Consider the following 22,948-nt stretch of genomic DNA (forward strand, 5'->3'; position numbering starts at 1 on the left):
TTCAATGGTCTGGAAAAGCAGTCTTTCCCAGAACAGATACAGCACGTCCAGAACTCCCCTCCTGTACCAGTAGGACTCACCCTTACCCATGAGAAGCCAACACTATGGCTGAAGAGTTCTATCTCCTCACCAACTACTCTGCTCTCTGAAAGCTGCCAGGTATAGCCAGCCACATGGATTGTGCTCTCTAGACATCTGCTCCCTGGGAACTGAAGCAGGGCATTAAGCTTGTTTCATGCAGATGGCCAAACAGCCTATGTGAAACACCCAGTGACTACTGTCCAGGCACTATGTATTAGGGCTAGATTTAATGGTCAGCATGGAAATGAAAGGCTCCAGTACCCCCTTTCAATTCCCTGAGATGTTCAGTCTTGCAGGAAGGCTACTGATACTCAGTAATCCAGGATATGAAGTGACAACTGTTGCCATGATGACCAATCTGTATTGTGAAGTAAGCCCAAGGGCTAAACAGGGTGGGAGAGCAGCATACCCTCCACAATGGCATCAGTGGCTATGAAAACTCTCTTTAGTTTATGCCTCTCCATGAGACTGCGGATTTTCTTCACTGCTCCGTGAAGGCTTGGCACATCTTCTCTGTGACCCCAGATGAAGTCTTTTCTTCTTAGGTGAACCCCAAGGTATGGCCCGCCTATAGCAGTGCCCAGCTTTACCTGTCAGAGAACAATCAGCACGTGATATAATAAAAAATGCCGGTATCAACTCAGAATGAAAAATTTGATGGTACATGAATATGTGTGCTGTGGGACTGTTAAAGCATTCTGTTAAGCCAACTAATGTGAGGGGTTGTCGGCTGCATAATGGCAATAATTTGTAGTGCTTACAGCTAATGGATGGGTGTTTATCTAGTAGCAATGAATAAATAAAACTTGCAAGATGGAAGGAGTTGGTTATGTAAAACTCAAATTTATCATCAAAGTCTCAGTGTTCATCTGTAACTGTAAAAACAACAAATAGTCCTGTGGTACCTTAGGGTGTGTCTAGACTTCAGGGTTTTGTGGACAAAAGTGGACTTTTCTCGACAAACCTGTGTCGACACTACCGCCGAGTTCTGTTGACATAATAGCGACAGAACTTGGCAGTTTTGTCAACTGCGGTAAACCTCATTCTACAAGGAATAACGCCTTTGGTCAACAGTTCTGTCGACAGAAGGCGGTATTGCATCCACACTGTCCTTTGCATCTACGCCCTCATGTTGACAAAGCGGCTTGATTTCGACAGAACTGGCTGTAGTCTAGATACTCTTTGTTGACAGAAGCTTTGTTGACAAAAGCCTGTAATCTAGACGTTCCCTTAGAGACTAACAAAAATATATAGTATCATGAGCTTCCAAGGGCAAAACCCACTTCATCAGATGAGTTATAAAGTGGGTTTTACCCATGAAAACTTATGATAGTATATATTTTTGTTAGGCTCTAAGGTGCCACAGGACTAATGGTTGTTTTTATTTTGAAAGAGCGTCCTCGTTAGACTAAAGCAGTGACTGACAGTTCTGAATAGAACATCACTCTCTGCAACAAAATGCAAAATACACAAAATGGAACAAGTCACCCTTCATGGAAGTGAGTATGGCATGGTATACTCAAAACCGCATCCTGGAACTCTCACATTCACCATGTAATAACATTATGATATGTTTTGTACAGAGTATGCCTTGTGATATACCATTTTTGAAGTCTTGACCTGTTGAACATGAATATACTGATGGGTTGTATGTGCTATCACAGTATGAGAAGATAAGCAGCTTTGTAGTGTGTGTGTGTGTGTGTGTGTTACTGAACTATGTTGTGAGGTTGAGAACACCTGTCATTTCAGGATCAACAATGGAGGAGCCAAGCACTGCTGATGGCCTATAGTTCTCCCAGGACAAAGTCAGGAACCGTATACAATGGAGACTTCTCAGAGCTTGCACATAGACAATAGAGACTGTCTGATTCATGTCATAACAAAAGGATCCTTTCACCAAGCTGGAAGAAACTATAAGAGGGGAATTGACACCATCACTTGGCCTCATTCCCCAACACTACCCCCCCCCCCCGCCCACTCAACTCTTGGAAACATGTCTCCAGACATTTGCCTGGAGAAAAAAGACTGAACTGGGGAGGTGGTCGCAGAGTTTCAGCCTGTGTATGGAAGATTTGTAACCTGCCCGTATGACCAATCAGGAGATACTGCTGCGATTGTACTTTATTTCTAAAGTAACAAACTTTGATCTGTATACTTATTACTTAAACTAGCTCTTTCTGTAGTTAATAGGTCTGTTTCATGCTTTGCCTAAAACCAGTGCATTTTGGTTTAAGTACTTAGAGACTCTGCTCAGGAACGGGAGCTGGGGACTGGGTTATAAACCTACCATGGTCAGGCTTCTGACGGAGGCAGGATGGTATAAGGCTGGGGTTCTCAGACAAGGAGCTGGGATAATTGGCTGGAGTCTCTCTATTAGTTCATGAGAGGCTAGGAGACGCATTCATGTATCTCAGCTGGGTGTGTCCCTGCTTATAGAGGGTTGTGTGAGCACAGGACCTGAAGAGGTTGGCAGCTTGTCACAATATTGTTATGAAAGGGGGAGCCCAGGTTAGTTAAGTCAGAGGGCCCAGAGGCAACCCAGTTCCAGGTTGTACCCTAGGGAACTGTCAGAGTAGGAATCGCATGAAATCTTGCAGAGCTCATGGGAAGCACACAGATCAGTCAACAGGATCTTAACTGACTGGGCAAACTTCGTTCCAGAAGAGGAAAAATCTTGTAACAGCAGAGACTACAGACACTGAATGCCACAATCATCACATTGATAGTTACTTCCCCAAACCCCTCAAAATGCAATCAAAACACTAAACAACTCCACTGTGTCCATCTGTTACAGGAAAAACAGACTGCAAACTACTGTACCTTCATCTGTGTCCAGTCCTCATTGTAGTGTGTCCTGTCTGCCTCATCTGTGGATTGAAGGTATTTTCTCCTAAACTCATCCCCCACCACACGCAGGTGTTTAGCAAACACCATACTTCGACGGGTCTGTCAGGGTGAGAAGAGCTGCCAAGTTACTCTCTAGTAATAGAGCGAGAGAGCGCTATAAACACATGCATGTGAGAAGCTGTTTCCATTTAAAGCTCCTGGAATAGGGCTACTTTTAACACATTCCTGTAATGTGGCAAAGTAACAATTTCTTGCATTTAAATGGGACTTTTTACCAACTGGTGGGTAACTGCATTCACATGCCATATGTACAAAACTTGACACTGCAGGAGTGCCTTTTAATAACTAGACCTGCAGACTGGGAAAAGAGTAGAGATTGACCTACGTTGGAGTTAAAATTTCAGCACCAAAGAGGATGTATAGTATCAATGTTACTAATATGTTACCAACACCCAGTCAACCGCTAGAACATCTGTTCCTCAAATGTCCACAATGTTTATGCCCTGGGTCTGTCAGCCCTTCCCCATGGCAGCAGAAAGATCTAAGCATTAGCATACTGGGTCATGAAACCAGGAAAGCGCAATTTAAATGAAGTTTTCAGTGAGGTTTCTGTTTCGACAGGGTAAGTAAATATTCTGAGGTCACAAGGGGAGTCAGCCAGTGATTTAGATGGGATTAGAATGTAGGATCTACATCACTCTCCCTTCTGCCATCTGGCTGTTCTGGTATAAGTAAAGAAGGCATTTCTATATCAAATCATGTACAAAAGTAGAAAGACAATTGCAGAAAGTTAAGCAAAATTGCTACTGACATTAAATATTCTCCAAGAGACATGCTTCTAGCCACCAAAACCCCTAATTATGTTAAAGAATATGGACAAAATGAAGGTATTCCCTATACTTGAAGATATTTAATATATTTTAAATGTGTTTTGTGATAGTTACCATCTGGAATTGAGGCAGAGCAGAAGCATCTTTGTTATTGAACGTGTTAAGAAGTTGTCTTTGAGTTCAGTTAACCACAATAATCAGAAGTTTGATGAAATTCTTGATTTCTGAGCAAAATGATTTTATCTCCCATGGACCAATGAACATTCTATGAAGATGTACTGAGGAAGCTTGGAATTTATTTTCAAGACAAAAATCCATTTGCGCTTGGCATAAAAGCTTCTCTTCTCTTAACAGAATGGTAAATTCTGGCAGGACTAGGGTAACCCAACAGTCTGCCCTGAGGAATGGACGGTGGATAGCTGCACCATTGCAGAAGCAGAGCAAGAATCACCTGGAATTCTGAGGAACAAAAGCTCAGGCCCTCTTTCCACTTGCTCTAGCAGTGAGGGAGGCTATTATAGCTGACTGTACTAAACTCCAGCCACAGTAGTGGCTGAGCGCACAGAGACTACATCTAGACAACGGAGCTATTTTGGGATACCAGAAGTATCCTGCAATAGCAACTCCACGTCTTGAAACACGTCCCTTATTTCAAAATATATTTCAAAATAATGGGTGCACTATTCTGGTGATAGCACTTTATTTCAAAATTACCTCGACATAAGCTGTGCAAATTGTGTATGATTTCGAGGTAAGGGTGCAGTGTAGATGCACCCAGAGAGAGCAGAGCCATGGCTCCTTTCCCTCCAGACCCCCTTCTCACAGAACGGAGAATCAGGTGAGTAGCCACTAGATAAGCAGCTTGCTAGTGCTTCTAATGGAGCAAGATGAAACAGAATGGCAGTGGGACTGGTCCTGTGTGTGTTCCTCTCACAACATCATCACCAGGCAGCAGTCTAGCGTGCCAGTTTTTTCCTCCACCTGTCATGGCAATAAATACATAAGCACAACATGAAGCTGAAAGACAGGCCAGAGAAAATGGAGATAGTATTTTACTCCAAGAGGCAAGCAAGACTTGTAAGTAGAAGTTAACACAGACCTCTCTCCAAGGCTTGTGGCAGTGCAATACATGAGTGAGAGACTTCCTATGATTAGAGAACCTGCAGCCTCCTTGCTCTCTCTCAAAAAGTCACTACTAGTATATCTTTGGCATCTATATATTATATTGTGACAGATTAATTCTGTACAAACAGAACTCCTATACTGGGAGATAAATTTATCTATGGTCACTTGGTACGAGGGTGCGCTCAGTGCTACAAAGTACACACCAGAGAAGAAAGTATGAACGTTCATTGGAATAATTTCAGAAGTTGGCCTCTGTGTAACTAGTTATTTTTCCTGTACTATGAGTATTCATTGCAGTCTCGTGGACATTGATAGCAGTGCAGTCATCTTTAATACTTAACCTAGCTTCCTTTCTCTTACCTTCTGGTTTGCTAAAGTCTTTGAAAGCATTTTTTTTTTGTTGGGCTACTTTTGATTAGTTAAATATGTGAAAGTACTCAATCCACTTACACACAACTTTCAAAAGAGGAGACCAACGAAAGGGCCAGAGCCAGAAATTGTTGGGTTCCCCAGAATCATATTAAGGAGAACTCCCTGTCTTGATATTACCTCTGAGGTCTAAAGATAACCCACACGGTGTAGCATTTCCCATTACAGGACTAAGCACAGTTACTTTTCACTAGGGTTGCCAGGTGTCCAGTTTTGAACTGGACAGACCAATATTTGATCTTTCTGTTTGGGAAACAAATTGAGAAAATATAAATGTCCAGTATTTTCTAACAAAGATGTAATGTAGATTGTGATGCAATGTCAAGTGTGTCTGGTATTTCTGTTGAAACAATCTGGCAACCCTACTCACCCTCATTGGGATGTCTATTACAGTACAGAACCATATAACCCATCTTTCAACCACTAAGATCTTTCAAAATAGAGCTTCTGGTGGTGAACACAAAGCAAACTTCAACTGAAGTCAACAGGCATCTTTCCCTTGACCTTAATGGGGAGTAAATCTAGAGTTGCAAACTTCAAAAAACAAGTGCAACATTTTATTTATAGGCAGACCCCGGGTTACGTACAAGATAGGGACTGTAGGTTTGTTCTTAAGTTGAATCTGTATGTAAGTCGGAACTGGCGTCCAGATTCAGCCGCTGCTGAAACTGACCGCCAGTTCTGACTTACATACAGAATCAACTTAAGAACCCCAAGCGTCCCCAAGTCAGCTGCTGCTGAAACTGATCAGCGGCTGATTCCAGGAAGCCCGGGGCAGAGCAACTCTGCCTCGGGCTTCCTGTAGTCAGCGCTGGTCAGTTTCAGCAGCAGCTGACTTGGGGACACCTGGGGCAGAGCACCTGGGGTGCTGCTGGGTTGCTCCAGTAGCGCCGATTTGGCGCTACTGGGCCAACCCAGCAGCACCCCAGCTGCTCTGCCCCAGCCGTCCTGATTCAGCCACTGCTGAAACTGACCAGCAACGGCTGAATCAGGACGCCTGGGGCAGAGCAGCTGGGATGCTGCCGGGTTGGTCTAGTAGCGCCCAGAGCGGCTCTGCGGGACCAACCGGCAGCGCCCCAGCTGCTCTGCCACAGGCGACGGAGAAAAACCTAGTCTGCTGGGGGGGGGGGGCGTACTAGCTGCGCACCCCCCCCCCCCAGCAGACCAGGAAGATGCGGGCGGCGGACCGAGACGCACCTCGGTCCCGCCGCCCGGGTCCTCCGCGGCTTTGCTCCCAGTCTCCCTAGTCTGCTGCCCCCCTGCCGGCTTCCCCCACTGCTCCGCTGCGCGAGCCCCTCCGCAGCTTTACAAAGCCGCGGGGGAAGCCGGCAGGGGGGCAGCCCAGGCGCGCCCCTTTGCTCCGCATCTTCCTGGTCTGCAGACCAGGGAGACACGGAGCAGCTTTTCTTGCCCGGGAGTACACGGGCGGCGGGACCTTGCGGTCCCGCAGTCCGTGTTCGTAACTGTGGATCCGACATAAGTCGGATCCGCGTAAGTCGGGGACTGCCTGTGTGTATATATGTGTGTGTGTGTGTATGTGTATGTGTGTGTGTGTGTGTGTGTATATATAAATAGAGAGAGAGAGACTCCAATTTTAATCTGTAAAAGAAAGGTCTTCTAAAAGTTAAAGGACATGATGAGAATATTAAAGTTCTCAGTCATGCTTAGGAAACAAAGCAACTGTACCTTTTAGAAGACCCAGAAGGAAACTGGAATGGGTGGAGTGATCAGTGACTGGAGAGAGATCAGTGTGTGTAATTGGGGAAACTAAATGTCATTGGATGCTGAAGAGGGGTGTGTTTGGAGTTGCACTGTTTGGGAGAGGAGGGCTGATTTATTACAATCTAGAAACATCTAGAAGAAGATAGGGGATCTGACAACATGGCTGATATACAAAGCAGGCAAGTCCTCTTGCTGTTCAGTTTTCATAGAGCTGAATTGACTTCATAGCAGTGTCTCATTTCAACTGTAGTAAATGTGAAAGCTGCTAATCAGTTATGCAAATGCGTGATTTGTGTTCAGGGATCTTCGCATCAATGAATTAAGTTCTCATTCAAAATGCCTGAAGATGAAGTAAGTGATTAGATGGACAGAAGTAATGAAACAGAGAATTCTTCTATTCTAAATGAAAACACTGTCAAGAGACATCACCCTGCAAGAAAACTGCAATAAACTCCTTGCTTTGGATCCTTCAGGACCGTACATGTTACGTAAGAAACCTTGGTTACTGAAGTAGAAGAGCACAATACTAATGATTCTGATGATTATGCAAATGAGACATTTACAATATTGCCGCCACCATCATCGAAATGTAGCCACAATAATGTAATTCCCTGATCCTGGTATTCCAGCAGCCTTTCAATGTTCTTCTGCAGGCACTCTCAGCCTCATCTATGGATGTCTGAAAAAAGATGATGGATGCCCCAGCTTACAGTGACTTGGGGAAAAGTCAAAGTCTGTGCATCTGTATTTACTTCCAATGAATAAGCTGAAATATGAGACTAGCACAAACAGGACTTTAATCCAAACACAGCACACATTTTACACAACAAGGAACTCTACAGAGGGTCCTACCCTTACAAAAGGAACTGAAGGTAGTTTGGACAGGCTGCTGAGACTATTGTCACAGCTGCCATGCAATTCTGGCTTGACCTAATGAACTGGAATCACACAAGGATAAAATCAAAAGACAATTCAGAGGAGCTCTGTAACCTTTCCATTCTTGAGCAGATGCAGCTGATCCCAAATAAACAGATGACAGGAGGAGCACAAAACAGAATGAGGATGCTAAAACACTGCTGATGCAATATAATCATTAATTTCCTTTTCTTCCACCATGTAAAAGTGGAGATCCAGATTTCTACCTAGAAACTGTGTTAGTAAAGATATTCTCATATGAGCTTGTTGCTTGAAAATGGTGGAAAAGTGTGCAAGAAAAAAGATAGAAATTTTTTTGAAGACCTGCATTCCTGTCCAGCCAGCACACACTTTCATGCAGGTTCTTAGCATTTAGCATGATCAACACTTGGTAACAGAATATATTAGAGGCAGAAAAAAGCAGTACACAGAAGAGTGGTAGAAGTCTTATTGGACAGCAGATATGAGAACCTAGGAATGTGTGTTTTTCTTGTAGGATTATAAGCTTTTCGCTTTGTCCAACATGTACAATTTCGTGTGTGAGAAAGCTGGGGATGGGAATGGCATAATATGAGTTTTGTGTTCATTGTATAGAACTTGCGAAGTTGGTCGTCAGTTGGATCTGTTGGTGACAAAAAAAAAATCTCTCTTTGGAGGAAGCTCTGAGCTACTGCCACAGTATTAGTGCTACTACTTTTTGATGGTTGCCCCAGATATAGGACCTGGATATCTGTGCTGTAACACATACACAACTTCAAATCTCATGCACGGGGATCATTATACATCTCTTCTATATTTTGATACTGTGATAAGATGTAGAAATGGCATAAAGCCAGATGTTTTATCACGTGAGTCTAGCTCACAAGAACAGATACTATCATAAAAAAATTATAAATCAATTTATTCAAACAGCCTCCCACTCATAATTAGACAAGCCTTTTACAATTTTTAACATTTAAATTTAATATTTGTATTTGCATTTTAATACTGTATTCTTGTTACTGCTTGTATTTTATATATGGCAAATGTTGTGCAGTATTTTGCTGCATGCAATAATGTTCACAAATTCTTTGTGTCTGTATTTAGGACATCAGCTTGAACTAACACAGCCAAAACCACTACTCCATGAGAGTAAGGAAATTTGTATGGTAAACGTATCTCTAACTACAATTATGGTTATTAAAATAAACTGTTTAAAATAATCTGCAGCTGAATTCTGATAAACAATTTGGGCCTTAAAAATCCATAGCGCCTCTCTCAGAAAAGAAAGATATGATCCAAATGGATTTGTCCTATTTTTACAGATTAATATTCAGTTTTAGAAATTATGATCCATCCACATCTCTTTATTATGGGGGAAGGTTTCCCTCACAAGTAATTTCTAAATTACCCAAGAAAATAATGAGTGAATTGAGTGGATAGCACTATTAGAGGGTTTAAGTCAAGCATCTGTGTACAGGCAGTCCCCAAGTTACGAACGGGGCTTTCCCGCCCGGGAGCTCGCAGGCAGCGGGACCGCCCAGAGCGCAGCGGTCCCGCCACCTCGACCTCCGGGGCGAGAAAAGCTGCTGCGGGTGTCCCTGGTCTGCTGGGGACCGTCTCCAGCAGACCAGGGACACCCGGAGCAAAGCGGCAGTGGCAGCGGAGACGGTCCCCAGCAGACCAGAGACACCCGGAGCAAAGCTCAAGGCGCGGCACCCCGCTGCTGCAGCTTTGCTCCCCGTGTCCCTGGTCTGCTGGGAGGGGAAGGGGGGGGGCACAGCTAGTGCCCCTCCCCCCCAGCAGACCAGGGAGATGTGGAGCAAAGCCCCGGGCCTGTGGTAGAGCAGGTGGGGCGCTGCCGGTTGGTCCCGCAGCACTGCTCCTTGGTGCTACTGGACCAACCCGGCAGCACCCCAGTTGCTCTGCCCCAGGAGTCCTGATTCAGCCGCTGCTGATCAGTTTCAGCAGTGGCTGAATCAGGACACCGGGGGCAGAGCAGCTGGGGTGCTTCCGGGTTGGTCCAGTAGCACCGAGGAGCGGCGGCGCTGCTGGACCACCCCAACAGCACCCCAGCTGCTCTGCCCCAGGCGTCCCCAAGTCAGCTGCTGCTGAAACTGACCAGTGGCTGACTACAGGAAGCCCCTGCCTGGGGCTTCCTGGAATCAGCTGCTGATCAGTTTCAGCAGCAGCTGAATCTGGATGCCAGTTCTGACTTACATACAGATTCAACTTAGGGACTGTAGGTTTGTTCTTATCTTGTATGTAACCCGGGGACTGCCTGTATTTGCAGGATCAAGGCCTAGGATTATAACTACTCTCTTGAGCAAGCTTGCCTATTCTTGGAAATTAGAAAGCAACTTTCTAATCATCTGAAAAGCAAGCCTGGCAAGATTGTTTAACTTGTCTTGAGGCTCTAAGAAACTCATGTATCCATACTAGCTCACGCTCTGAATTGTCTACAAGAATCTAATTTGACTTCAGAAGAAACAGTGAAATAGAGAACATTCAGTCCGTCATCGCATCACCCCCACAGTATTGTTTTTTAATTGTTGAACCATTGATTCAGCGATGAAAACATTAAACACACAACCTTAGTGTCTCCTATAAAAGGCTATGGTTTGGAATGTCTCAAACATTCAGGCCATGTCTATACTTTAGTGTCGTTTACATATGACGACCTCGCACTGCGAACATGCAGCCAATTTCAGCTTAAGGTATGTCAACTCCAGCTACATTATTTCCATAGTTGGAGTAGTGTACCTTAAGACAACCTTCCAAGTTTAATATAGACCTGGCCTCAGACTTGACCTAATTCTACTCGTCGTGAAGTCAGGAATTAAGCCATTGTTAAGCATTTTGGAAAATCCCACCTGAAATGTTTATAGTTTCAGGCCTGTACCTATACGCTCTGTGCTTAGAGTATTTCTGACTCGAACTGCTCTCCACAGTGGAGCAGAGGTCCACCCACACAGAGCTCTTTACAGGATTGAGGCCTTAACTAAAACAAAACCCATACTAGATTATGCTGCAGCTGCATGTAAACATTCTGGCTACGTCTAGATTGCATCCCTTTTTCGTAAAAGGGATGCAAATTAGACTTATTGCAATTGCTAATGAAGTGGGGGGATTTAAATCTCCCCCGCTTCATTAGCATAAACATGGCTGCCGCTTTTTTTGGCACGGAGCTTTGCCAGAAAAAAGTGCCAGTCTAGACGCGGATCTTTCGGAAAATAAAGCCTTTTCCGAAAGATCTCTTATCCCTTACTTTAAGAGGGATAAGGGATCTTTCGGAAAAGGCTTTATTTTCCGAAAGATCCGCGAAGCTCCGTGCCGAAAAAAAGCAGCAGCCATGTTTATGCTAATGAAGCGGGGGAGATTTAAATCCCCGCTTCATTAGCAATTGCGATACGTCTAATTTGCATTCCTTTGCATCCCTTTTTCATAAATCTAGACGTAGCCTCTACGTTTGAGCTGCACACCCTGTTCCATCAGGTGGCAATATACATAATCAGAGTTGTTCTTAGAATTCACAGCAAAATCATGAGCAACAAAGTCAGTACTAAGCTTTTATTAATACCAAACAGAAAATCTGGAGAAGCTAAATAGAAAATACTCACATTCCAATAATCTCTCCCTCCATAGTGGTCATGAAGAAGGTTTTCAGCTCTGTCTAACATCACTGACCTATTAAAAATTATTAAGCTGAGTGCAGTTCCTTTTAGAAATGTAACTTGCATTACTATGTTGGCTTATATTGCAGCAAGGGAATCAATAATTATCCTCTGCGCATAGTAAACGATGAGAGTGAAACACTTTCCTCAGCATGTTGTATTTACAGCAACATGACCTTTAGCTTATTTGGTAGAAGAAAGGCATTTCCAAATTGTGGCCCAAGGACCATTAGGGATCCATGCAATGCTGTCTTGTCACACTGTGCTGCCATTCATCATTATTGGCTGCTAAAATTAAGTAAGATAATTATAAATAAAAACTCTCCTACTATTAATTTCCCATCTTGGCATTTGTTGCCACAGGACTATGAGGGGACCACAAATGGTACTCATGATAGAACTGTGCGCTGCTGTGGGGGAACAGCATTCCTATGGTTGGCATATTTCTTCCTCCATCCCCGCACAGAAAAATGTAAAAAATTTGTGGGGAATATGTACTTTTTCCCTGGAAAGTTAGGCAGTGTAGCTGGAATTGCCTCAGAGATGCAAATCCATGTGGAGGGAATGGTTTAGGTGCATGTGACATGTTGATTACCGTCGAGGATGGTGCTGGCTGTGTGTGCATGCCAACAAGCGGGAGAGACCATCCCTTTCACTTGCTACTGTGGTGTGCTTGGGGCATGGAAGTTGAGGGTGATGCATGTGGGTGGGAACAGCACACAGGGACAAGTCACTGCTAGGGTTGCCAGATGGTTTAACCAAAAATACCGAACCACCCCCTCCCTTTCCCCGCCCGTGCCAAAAAAAAAATTCTCTGTTGAGGGGGGAAAAAAAATGAGGGTGGGGGGAAACCAAAGTTGTTGAGAGAGGAGGAAAAAAAAAAGAAAGCATGGCCCCTTTAAGGCCTTCAGCGGTTTTTTGACAGCAGCCATCTTGTTTTCTTACTCTGTGCAGGAAGAGAGCTCCCCTGAGGAACCAGGTAAGTGGGGAGGCAGGAGGGGGCTGGGTGGGGGGAGGGCCCAGTTGCTGAGTGTGGTAGGGTTGCCAGGTGTCCGGTATTTTCACCTCCTGGCAGGGGGGGAAAAAAATCAGAAAATACCAGACATTTTAGGTGTTCGGTATTATCTCTCTTTTTTTTTTTAACCTGACAGGAGATGAAAATAATGGGCTGTCCAGGTCAATACCGGACACCTGGCAACCCTAGTAGCTGCTTGTGGGAAACTGCCTGGGATGAGTGTCCTCACTGGATCCAGCATCCCCCAAACCTCCTTCCACAACCCAACTCACTGCCTTAGTCTCCTCCCCCATCCAATCTCCACCCTCCAGAGCCCACACCCCTTCCCACACTCAAACTCTCTCCCTCTTAATTAACCAGAACATTTCATTTACCAGCACTCCCCAATCCTCCAAAATTGAGAGTGGAAATGAGGTGTTAAATATTAAGTGAGAATAATAAACCATGATTTGATGGGGTGTACCAACCCTGCACTGAGCCTGCAAGAGTTAACCAGGGCTACTTGGCTGAGAGCACCCCACCCCAACAGTCCTGATGGGTATGCACCAGCTGGAAGACAGATATAAAGGCAGTGGAGCAGCTCAGTCAAGTCTGACTGCCGTGGAAGAAGGAGCTCCTGCCAGAGCTCTTCAGGAAGAGCTATGGAGGTTCGGAACCGTGGAGGCCTATCAGTAGGGAATGGCTGAAGAAGCCCACAGCCTGGAAGAAACTGGGTAAGAAGCTGACGGCAGTGAGTCTGATAGCAAGTAGCCCAAGGTGGGGAGGTAAACCTTGAGGCTAGGTGTACACTACACCCCTCTTGTCAGCAGATGTATGGGATACAATTCTGTGGCAAAGTGGTAAGGTCTGTGACAAAATTCATGACTGCAAAATCAAAAAACACATTGGCTACAATTTTATATATATTTTTACCCTGTCCATAAACATAGTAAGGCTCTATTTGAGCTTAAATTTACCAACCTTTGTATCAGCCCATAGGTAATTTTAACATACACTGAAGCAAAACAAAAAAAGTAATAAGGTATGCAATTTAACAATATTTACTATTGTGCTATTACAGGTAGTCCCCGGGTTACGTACAAAATAGGGACTATAGGTTTGTTCTTAAGTTGAATCTGTATGTTGAATCTGTATGTAAGTCGGAACTGGCGTCCAGATTCAGCCGCTGCTGAAACTGATCAGTTTCAACAGTGGCTGAATCTGGACGCCAGTTCTGACTTACATACAGATTCAACTTAAGAACCCCAGGCATCCCCAAGTCAGCCGCTGCTGAAACTGATCAGCAGCTGATTCCAGGAAGCCCCGGGCAGGGGATTCCTGTAGTCAGCCACTGGTCAGTTTCAGCAGCGGCTGACTTGGAGACGCCTGGGGCAGAGCAGCTGGGGTGCTGCTGGGTTGCTCCAGTAGCGCCGCCGCTGGACCAACCCAGCAGCACCCAAGCTGCTCTGCCCCAGGCGTCCCCAAGTCAGCCGCTGCTGAAACTGACCAGCAGTGGCTGAATCAGGACGCCTGGGGCAGAGCAGCTGGGGTGCTGCCGGGTTGGTCCCGTAGCGCCCAGAGTGGCGCTACGGGACCAATCGGCAGCGCCCCAGCTGCTGTACCACAGGCGCCCGGAGCAAAGGCGCGGAGCACGGGGGCAGCGGGACAGCCCAGACACACCGTGGCTGTCCTGCTGCCCTCGGGCTCCGCGGCTTTGCTCTGCTTTGCTCCCCGTCCCCCTGGTCTGCAGACCAGGGGGACGGGGAGCAAAGCAGAGCAAAGCCCCGGAGCACGCGGGCAGCAGGACAGCCACGGTGTGTCTGCCCGCGTGTTCCGCTGCTTTGCTCCCTGTCCCTCTGGTCTGCAGACCAGGGGGACGGGGAGCAAAGCAGAGCAAAGCCCCGGAGCACGCGGGCAGCAGGACAGCCACGGTGTGTCTGCCCGCGTGTTCCGCTGCTTTGCTCCCTGTCCCTCTGGTCTGCAGACCAGGGCGACGGGGAGCAAAGCAGAGCACAGCCGCGGAGCACGCGTCTGGGCTGCCCGCTGCCCGCGTGTTCCGCCGCTTTGCTTCCTCTCCCTGGTCTGCTGGAGACAAGGGAGAGGGCCCCGTCCGTAAGTGCGGATCCGACATAAGTCGGATCTGCGTAACTCGGGGACTGCCTGTACTTCATTACTACAGCTGAATAAGGTTTGAAATACAGAACTGTGGAATCTCACAGTAAAGAGTTTAATTTTAGTCTTACTGTTTTCAAAGAAAAAAAGTTAAATGGTGATAATATAATATTAAGGTTAAAATTGTGAACACCCTAAAGAGAGAAAACACAAGAGTTAAAGCTCTGCTTGTACTACTGGTTCACATAGCACTTGTGGAGTATTTTATAATGTTAATTATGTTGCTAGAGTCAACATTAATACACACAGAACCAGTTCAGTCATTTACTACTGCTATGCAACTCTCACTGCAGTCTGGAAAAACTGTATGAATTCATCTGCACTCAGAAGGATACTATAAAGCTGAAAGGAGAGAAGAAGCTTGAGCCTTACTGTATTAATCTTTACATTACATTAGAACGTGCTTTTCATGAACCCCATGGCTGAAAAAAATGAGGAGTATAGGTTCTTTCGAAAAAGGTTTTTTTTTTCCGAAATAACCCCATCTAGATTGCGGTTTCTTTTTCAAAAAACTTTTTCAAAAAAGCACTCTTGTGTGATTACGCAAAGGAAGCGTAAGATTTGTAAATCCACGCTTCATTTAAATTTTTGATCATGCTCATTTAAATTCCTCTTTCAGAAGAACAATGAGACTAAAATAAACTCGCCTGTGTGTTAACCTAATGGTTCAGATTCTACAAATACGTTAGCTCAACAGGAAAGCTAATCAGAGCTGTCTTTATGCACAATAACTTGTATTCTAATAGTGCATGGTTATATTTAAAGAGTATTAGTAAACTTACTGTGAATGTGAATATAGGGAGGTGCCTGCCAGCACCCATTATAATTAAACCACTATTTGTGGCATTTCTTCAGGAATGTCTCTTAGAGGAGGATGGCTTCCGGACTAAGGCATTTGATGGGAGGCAGGAAGATGGAGCTCTGCCACAGATTCTCTTGGGCAAGTCATTCAATGATATTTTCTAGAAATGGCCACTGATTCTTGGAGACAACTTTGAACCTGCTGGACACCTTGTCAAGTTCCCACTCATATGGACAGGATCAGTAGGCATGCTTCTCCTCTGAAAGTCAGGCTGAAAGCAACTCAAGTTGGGCATCTGAAAGTTAGCATTAATTTTTGAAGATATTGGTCTGTCTTACTGCTCAACTCCAAGTCGATAAAAATGGTGAGAGTTATGTTTCATAACTCCCCAGGTGGTTACAGGGATAAATTAATTATTTGCCAAGTACCCAAATATTGGATGATGGTGGCTGCAGAAAGGCTTATAAATAAGACATGCTATCTTTCAATTTAACTCAATACTTAGCATCAGAAAACACATGCCTGAATTGTCAGCTTGTTGGGGGGAGGGGAGGAGGGAAGTAGAGAGAGTTTCTGCTTTACAGGCAGTCCCCGGGTTACATACAAGATAGGGACTGTAGGTTTGTTCTTAAGTTGAATCTGTATGTAAGTCGGAACTGGCGTCCAGATTCAGCCGCTGCTGAAACTGACCAGCGGCTGACTACAGGAAGCCAGAGGCAGAGTTGCTCTGCCCCGGGCTTCCTGGAATCAGCCTCTGATCAGTTTCAACAGGCTGAATCTGGACGCCAGTTCCGACTTACATACAGATTCAACTTAAGAACCCCAGGCGTTCCCAAGTCAGCTGCTGCTGAAACTGATCAGCGGCTGATTCCAGGAAGCCTGGGGCAGAGCAACTCTGCCTTGAGCTTCCTGTAGTCAGCGCTGGTCAGTTTCAGCAGCGGCTGACTTGGGGACGCCTGGGGCAGAGCAGCTGGGGTGCTGCTGGGTTGCTCCAGTAGCGCTGCTCCTCAGCGCTACTGGACCAACCCACCAGCACCCCAGCTGCTCTGCCCCAGGCGTCCTGATTCAGCTGCTGCTGAAACTGACCAGCAGCGGCTGAATCAGGACGCCTGGGGCAGAGCAGCTGAGGTGCTGCCAGGTTGGTCCAGTAGCGCCCAGAGCAGCGCTGCGGGACCAACCGGCAGCGCCCCAGCTGCTCTACCACAGGTGTCCGGAGAAAAGCCTGGTCTGCTGGGGGGGGGGGGTGTATTAGCTGCCCCCCCCTTCCTCCCCCAGCAGACCAGGGAGACGCGGGCGGCAGACCGAGACGCACCACGGTCCCGCCGCCCAGGTCCTCCATGGCTTTGCTCCCCGTCTCCCTGGTCTGTTGGTCTCCAGCAGACCGGGGAGCAAAGCCTCTGAGGACGCCGGCAGCGGGACAGCCGTGGTGCGTCTGGGCTGTCCGCTGCCCGCGTGCTCCCCGGCTTTGCTCCCCGTCTCCCTGGTCTGCTGGTCTCCAGCAGACCAGGGAGACGGGCAGCAAACCCCGTTCGTAACTGCGGATCCGACATAAGTCGGATCCACGTAACTAGGGGACTGCCTGTACTTGTGAAATCAGAAAAATATTGACAATTGTTGAGTCAGCAATGTCCAAGTAATAGTTACCGTTTTGATTCATGGCACCTCATAGCGCACACTGAGACATGAGACACCCAGCTCCCACAAAGGAGGTGGAAGATAGAGGAGGGGCAGTAAACTCATGGGAGAAGAGGCACTCAGTGAGGGTAGGGTAAGCACCGCTCCTGGAAACTAAGGGCAATCAAATGGATAGAAACTGACACTGAGCTCCCTCCTGATTACTTTTTTACAGAAGGGGATGTCAGGCTACAATGCCACTAAACTCAGCTGTCCTCCCATCATCATGGAACTGCTGGGAGTACATCATCTACTGCTAGGAAAGAAACTGACATGTATTTTTTGCTTTGCCCAGTCTCATCTCTTACTAACGGGAGGAGGAAGAACATGAAATCTGAGAGAGTACATCTCTGCTGCCCAACCTAGCTGAATTAGTTCACTCCTGACAACAGATCGAACAATTACTGCAAAGACCACTGAGGACATGACTGACAAGGTGCGTACACCTCAACAGGGAGAAAAGGAAGGAGCTCAAGGCTGTTGCTTTGCTCAGGTGCCTCAGAGGAGATTTCCAAATCACACTTACCTCCTCTTAAAAGCTAAAAGCCAGGTGAGTGCAATGAGAAAGGGGCAATAAAATCATGTTTAATGTGTGTATCCAGACTATAAATTGTCTGTGGGCTGGGTGTTCATCCCCTTGTTTGTACAATGCCAAACATGTTACTGATGATCAAACAAACAGCGGCAAACAACGCTATGGTAAAAATCTTGTGAGTTTTTGAAGTCTTGAAGTCAGCTATAATTTGAAGCTCTGATGCCAGACATTTTATAACACTTCTAATGAACTATACTTCTCCACTTGGGAGATACCTTCACAGAGTAACATATCAGAAGCTTTTGCCCCCTTTCTCGTACCTGTGAAGATCTGTTTTTGTATGCACACAAAAATAACAGAGGCAACTCACCGTGCTGAAGTGTTGCTCAAAAGAACAGGAGCTATAATAGAAGCTGATCCTTGGACTGATAGACAAGAGACATTTAGGCCCCGGGTTTCCTCATAACCCCAGAACCATCCCCTGTAGGATTCAAAAGAGTCTACAATTAATAGGCCACCATGCACATGTGCTCCTTTAAAAAAAAAAAAAAAAAAAAAAAAAAAGTATTGTATGCAATCATCTTATAATGATTGATTTACATTTAGGGCATTGATTTGCATTTAGGGCATTTACATTCAGGATAGAATAGTGATAGAAATGTAGCCGTGTTAGTCTGGTGTAGCTGAAACAAAAAACAGGAGTAACAAGATGGTTTATTAGATGATGAGCTTTCGTGGGCCAGACCCACTTCCTCAGATCAAATAGTGGAAGAAAATTGTCACAACCATATATACCAAAGGATACAATTTTAAAAAAATGAACACATATGAAAAGGACAAATCACATTTCAGAACAGAAGGGGGGGGGAGGTAAATGTCTGTGAGCTAATGATATTAGAGGTGATAAGGGGAAGTTATCTTTGTAATGGGTAAGATAATTAGCATCTTTATTCAAACTTAGGTGTAAAGTGTCGAATTTACACTTAGGTGTAAAGTGTAATGATGGTTCAGAGGATTCTCTTTCAAGTGAAGTCTTAAAAGGCCTTTGAAGCAGGATGCAGGTAATCAAGTCGTTGAGACAATGTCCTTTTTGGTTGAAATGTCAATAAACTGTTTTTTCTTTGTGATCCTGTCTAATATCTGTTTTGCGGGCATTGATCCTTTGGCGAAGTGTCTGTGACGTTTGTCCAATGTACATTCCAGACGGACACTTTCGGCACATGATAGCATAAATTATATTTCTGGATGCGCAGGAATATGTTGTTGGGATTTAAAAAAAATCAAGAGAAAATGCAACAACTTTTTTCATGATCAAAAGTAACTATTTGTAGAAATAAAGTTGATCTTGGCTAATAGCAATTGATGGACATCTGGAAGAATTTATCTAATTATTTTAGATAAATTAATAGTTTTGCCCTTCACAACATTCTCTGGCAAAGAGTTCCACAGGTTGACTGTGCATCATGTTAAGAACTTGATTGTTTTAATGCTGCTGTCTTTTAATTTCATTGGATGAGCCCTGATTCTTGTGTTCTGTGAAGGGGTAACTATTGCCTTATATATTGAAAATGAATACATTTGGACTGAGGTGAAGATGGATGTAAAACACAGACTTGTTGAGAATCTCTGGGTTAAAAGGAATAAAAAATAAGGATGATGTCATGCTGGGGTCTACTACAGACCACCTACTGAAGCAGAAGAAGTGGATGAGGCTTTTTTTTTTTAAAACTAACAATTTGGTGGTGATGGGGGACTTGAACTATTGAAACATAAGTTGAGAAACTAACACAGCAAGGCATAAATTATCCAACAAGTTCTTGGACTGCATTGGAGACAATCTTTTATTTCAGAAGGTTGAGAAAGCTATTGGGGGGAAGCTGTTCATGATTTGATTTTAACAAATAAGGAGAAACAGGTGGAAAATTTGCAAGTGGAAGGCAGCTTGGGAGAAAGTGACGATGAAATCATAGAATTCATGATTCTAAGGAAGGGTAAAAGGGAGAACAGCAAAATAGAGACAATGGATTTCGAGAAGGCAGATTTTAGTAAATTCAGAGAGCTGGAAGATAAGGTCCCATGGAAATCAAGACTAGGAGGAAAAACAACTGAAGAGAGTGGGCAGTTTTTTAGAGAGACATTATTAAGGGCCCAAAAGCAAACTCTTCCACTGCATAGGAAAAATAAAAAGCACTAGACAACGTAGTATGGGAAGGAGGTAGACAGCCCTTGGTGCAGAAAGAACAGGTTAGGAACTATTTAGAAAAGCTAAACATACACAAATCCATGGGTTCAGATTTAACGCATCCGAGGGTACTGAGGGAGCTGGCAAATATCATTGCAGAGCCTTTGGCCATTATCTTTGAAAACTCGTAAAGATCGAGAGAGATCCCGGATGACTGGAAAAAGGCAAACATAGTGCCCGTCTTTAAAAAAGGGAAGGAGGACAATCCAGGGAACTACAGACCAGTCAGCCTCTATCCCCAGAAAAATCATGGAGGGGATCCTCAAGGAATCAATTTGGAAGCACTTGTAAGAGGGGAAAGTGATCAGGAACAGTCAACATGGATTCACCAAGGGCAAGTTGTGCCTGACCAATCTGATTAGCTTCTATGATGAGGTAACTGGCTCTGTGGACATGGGAAAGTCAGTGGATGTGATATACCTTGACTTCAGCAAAGCTTTTGGTATGGTCTCTCACAATATTTTTGCCAGCAAGTTAGGGAAGTATGGATTGGATGAATGGACTGTAAGACGGATAGAAAACTGGCTAGACTGTCAGGCAGTGATCAACGGCTCGATGTCAGGTGGGCGGTTGGCTTCTAGCGGAGTGCCCCAAAGATCAGTTCTAGGACCGGTTTTGTTCAACGTCTTTATTAATGACCTGGAGGAGGGGATGGATTGCGCACTCAGCATGTTTGAATTTGACACTAAGCTAGGTGGAGAGGTAGATATGCTGGAGGGCAGGGATAGGGTCCAGAGTGACCTGGACAGATTAGAGAATCAGGCCAAAAGAAATCTGATGAGGTTCAACAAAGACAAGTGTAGAGTCCTGCACTTGGGACAGAAGAATCCCAAGCATTGTTACAGGCTGGAGACCAACTGGCTAAGTAGCAGTTCTGCAGAAAAGGACCTGGGGATTACAGTGGATGAGACGCTGGATGTGAGTTAACAGTGTGTCTTTGTAGCCAAGAAGGCTAATGGCATATTGGGATGCATTAGGAGGAGCATTGCCAGCAGATCTAGAGAAGTGATTATTCCCCTTTATTTGGCTCTGATGAGGCCACATCTGGAGTACTATGTCCAGTTCTGGGCCCCCATTATAGAAAGGATGTGGACGCATTGGAGGGGGGGCAGTGGCAGGGAATCAAAATGATTAGGGGCTGGAGCACGTGACCTGAAGAGAGGCTGAGGGATTTAGGTTTGTTTAGTCTGCAGAAGAGAAGAATGAGGGGGGACTGGATAGCAGCCTTCAACTTCCTGAAGGGAGGTTCCAAAGAGGATGGAGAGAGGCTGTTCACAATAGTGAAGGATGGCAGAACAAGGAGCAAAGGTCTCAAGTTACAGCGGGGGAGGTTTAGGTTGGATATTAGGAAAAACTATTTCACTAGGATGATGGTGAAATACTGGCATGGGTTACCTAGGGAGGGGGTGGAATCTCCATCTCTAGAGGTTTTTAAGTCTCTGCTTGACAAAGCAGTGGCTGAGTTGATTCAGTTGGGACTGCTCCTGCCTTGGGCAGGGGGCTGGACTTGATGATATCCTGAGGTCTTGTCCAGCTCTATGATTCTATGGCAGGAGACTACCTTGGCTCAACTTGGGAGATATTACATGATCTAAAAATCAAAAAGGAGTTGTATAAAAAGTGAAAATTAGGTCAGATTACTAAGGATGAATATAAGCAAACAACACAGGTATCCAGGGGCAAGATAAGAAAGGCAAAGCCACACACACACAAAAGCTACATCTAGCAAGAGACAAAGGGTAATAACATGGCTTGCAAACAGTAATAGCTAACAGGGAGTTTGGAGAGGGAGTTCTCTAGGTAAAAGAGGAGTAAAAACGGGACCCTTGTGGTAAGTGGCTATATGGAGTGTGTGTTTGTGTGTTGGGGGGAGTTGTTTGCTGTGTGCTGAGCTTGTTTGTCTGGTTGGTTGGTTTGTTTGGTTGCTGAAGGAGCTTCTAAAAGGTTTGAAATCTAGAAGCCTCTGTTAATTGGCTGAGCCTCAGTCAGGGGGAGGGGCTACCAGAGCTATATAAGCCTGTGACTCAGCGAGCAGGAACAGCTAACAGGGAGTTTGGGAGGGGGAGGTTAGAGGGCACTAGTGACTTCTGACCTTCTTTAAAACATAACTCTATATTCCAGAGGTTTAAAAAGAATCCCAGTTTATACTTAAACTTATTCATTAGAAAAATGGAGACAGAAGCCCAGCAGCAGAGTGGGGGCTATCCTGTTTATTGCGTTGAGTGTAACATGTATGATTACCTGCCTTGTGGGCGGGTGGCATATGTGTGCACCCGTTGCAAGGAGCTCCTGACCTTCAGAGACCGAGTTCGGGCTTTGGAGGCCAGGGTGGCTGAACTGGGGGAGGTAGAGAAATATGTTGATGAGACTTTCCGGGACACTGTAGTACTGACCCACCTCCAGTCTGAGAGCCCCAGTGCTCTTAGGGAGGATGAAAGTCTCAAGGGAACAGAGCATTCAATGGGAGCAGAGGGAAACCATCCCGTAGTTGGGACCCTCCTCCCAGAGGATGTTGCGGTATCCTCTCGCACTGAGGATACCTCTGAAGGGAAGGGAATGCCATTTAAGAAGAGGCAGGTGTTAGTAGTAGGTGATTCGATCGTTAGAAACATAGATAGTTGGGTTTGTGATGACCGGGAGAACCGTATGGTCACTTGCCTGCCTGGTGCGAAGGTTGCGGATCTTTCGAGGCATCTAGATAGACTTATGTGTAGTGCTGGGGAGGAGCCGGTGGTCGTGGTACATGTAGGTACCAATGACATAGGGAAGGGTAGGAGAGATGTCCTGGAGGCCTCAATGTGTGGATGAGACGATGGTGTAGGGAAGAGGAGTTTGGATTTATTAGGAACTGGGGACACTTTTGGGAGAGGGGGAGCCTATACAGGAAGGATGGGCTCCACCTAAACCAAGGTGGAACCAGACTG

At 45.4% G+C, this 22,948-nt stretch overlaps 1 protein-coding gene across 2 annotated transcripts in view; it reads right to left on the reverse strand.

Moving 5' to 3' along the window:
• POFUT2 (protein O-fucosyltransferase 2) overlaps nucleotides 1–22,948 on the reverse strand; it is a 47,927-nt gene that overhangs the window by 8,356 nt on the left and 16,623 nt on the right. For both annotated transcript variants that reach the window (XM_089779854.1, XM_075934169.2), the window contains 4 exons: nucleotides 18,153–18,263; nucleotides 11,552–11,618; nucleotides 2,905–3,030; nucleotides 491–671 (listed from right to left, as the gene is read on the reverse strand). In XM_089779854.1, the coding sequence (XP_089635980.1) occupies nucleotides 491–671; nucleotides 2,905–3,030; nucleotides 11,552–11,618; nucleotides 18,153–18,263 (485 nt within the window). The remainder of the gene's footprint in view (nucleotides 1–490; nucleotides 672–2,904; nucleotides 3,031–11,551; nucleotides 11,619–18,152; nucleotides 18,264–22,948) is intronic.

The sequence above is a fragment of the Pelodiscus sinensis genome, chromosome 7 (assembly GCF_052426305.1).
Source record: "Pelodiscus sinensis isolate ZL-2025 chromosome 7, ASM5242630v1, whole genome shotgun sequence".
In the NCBI taxonomy this organism is placed as follows: domain Eukaryota; kingdom Metazoa; phylum Chordata; order Testudines; family Trionychidae; genus Pelodiscus; species Pelodiscus sinensis.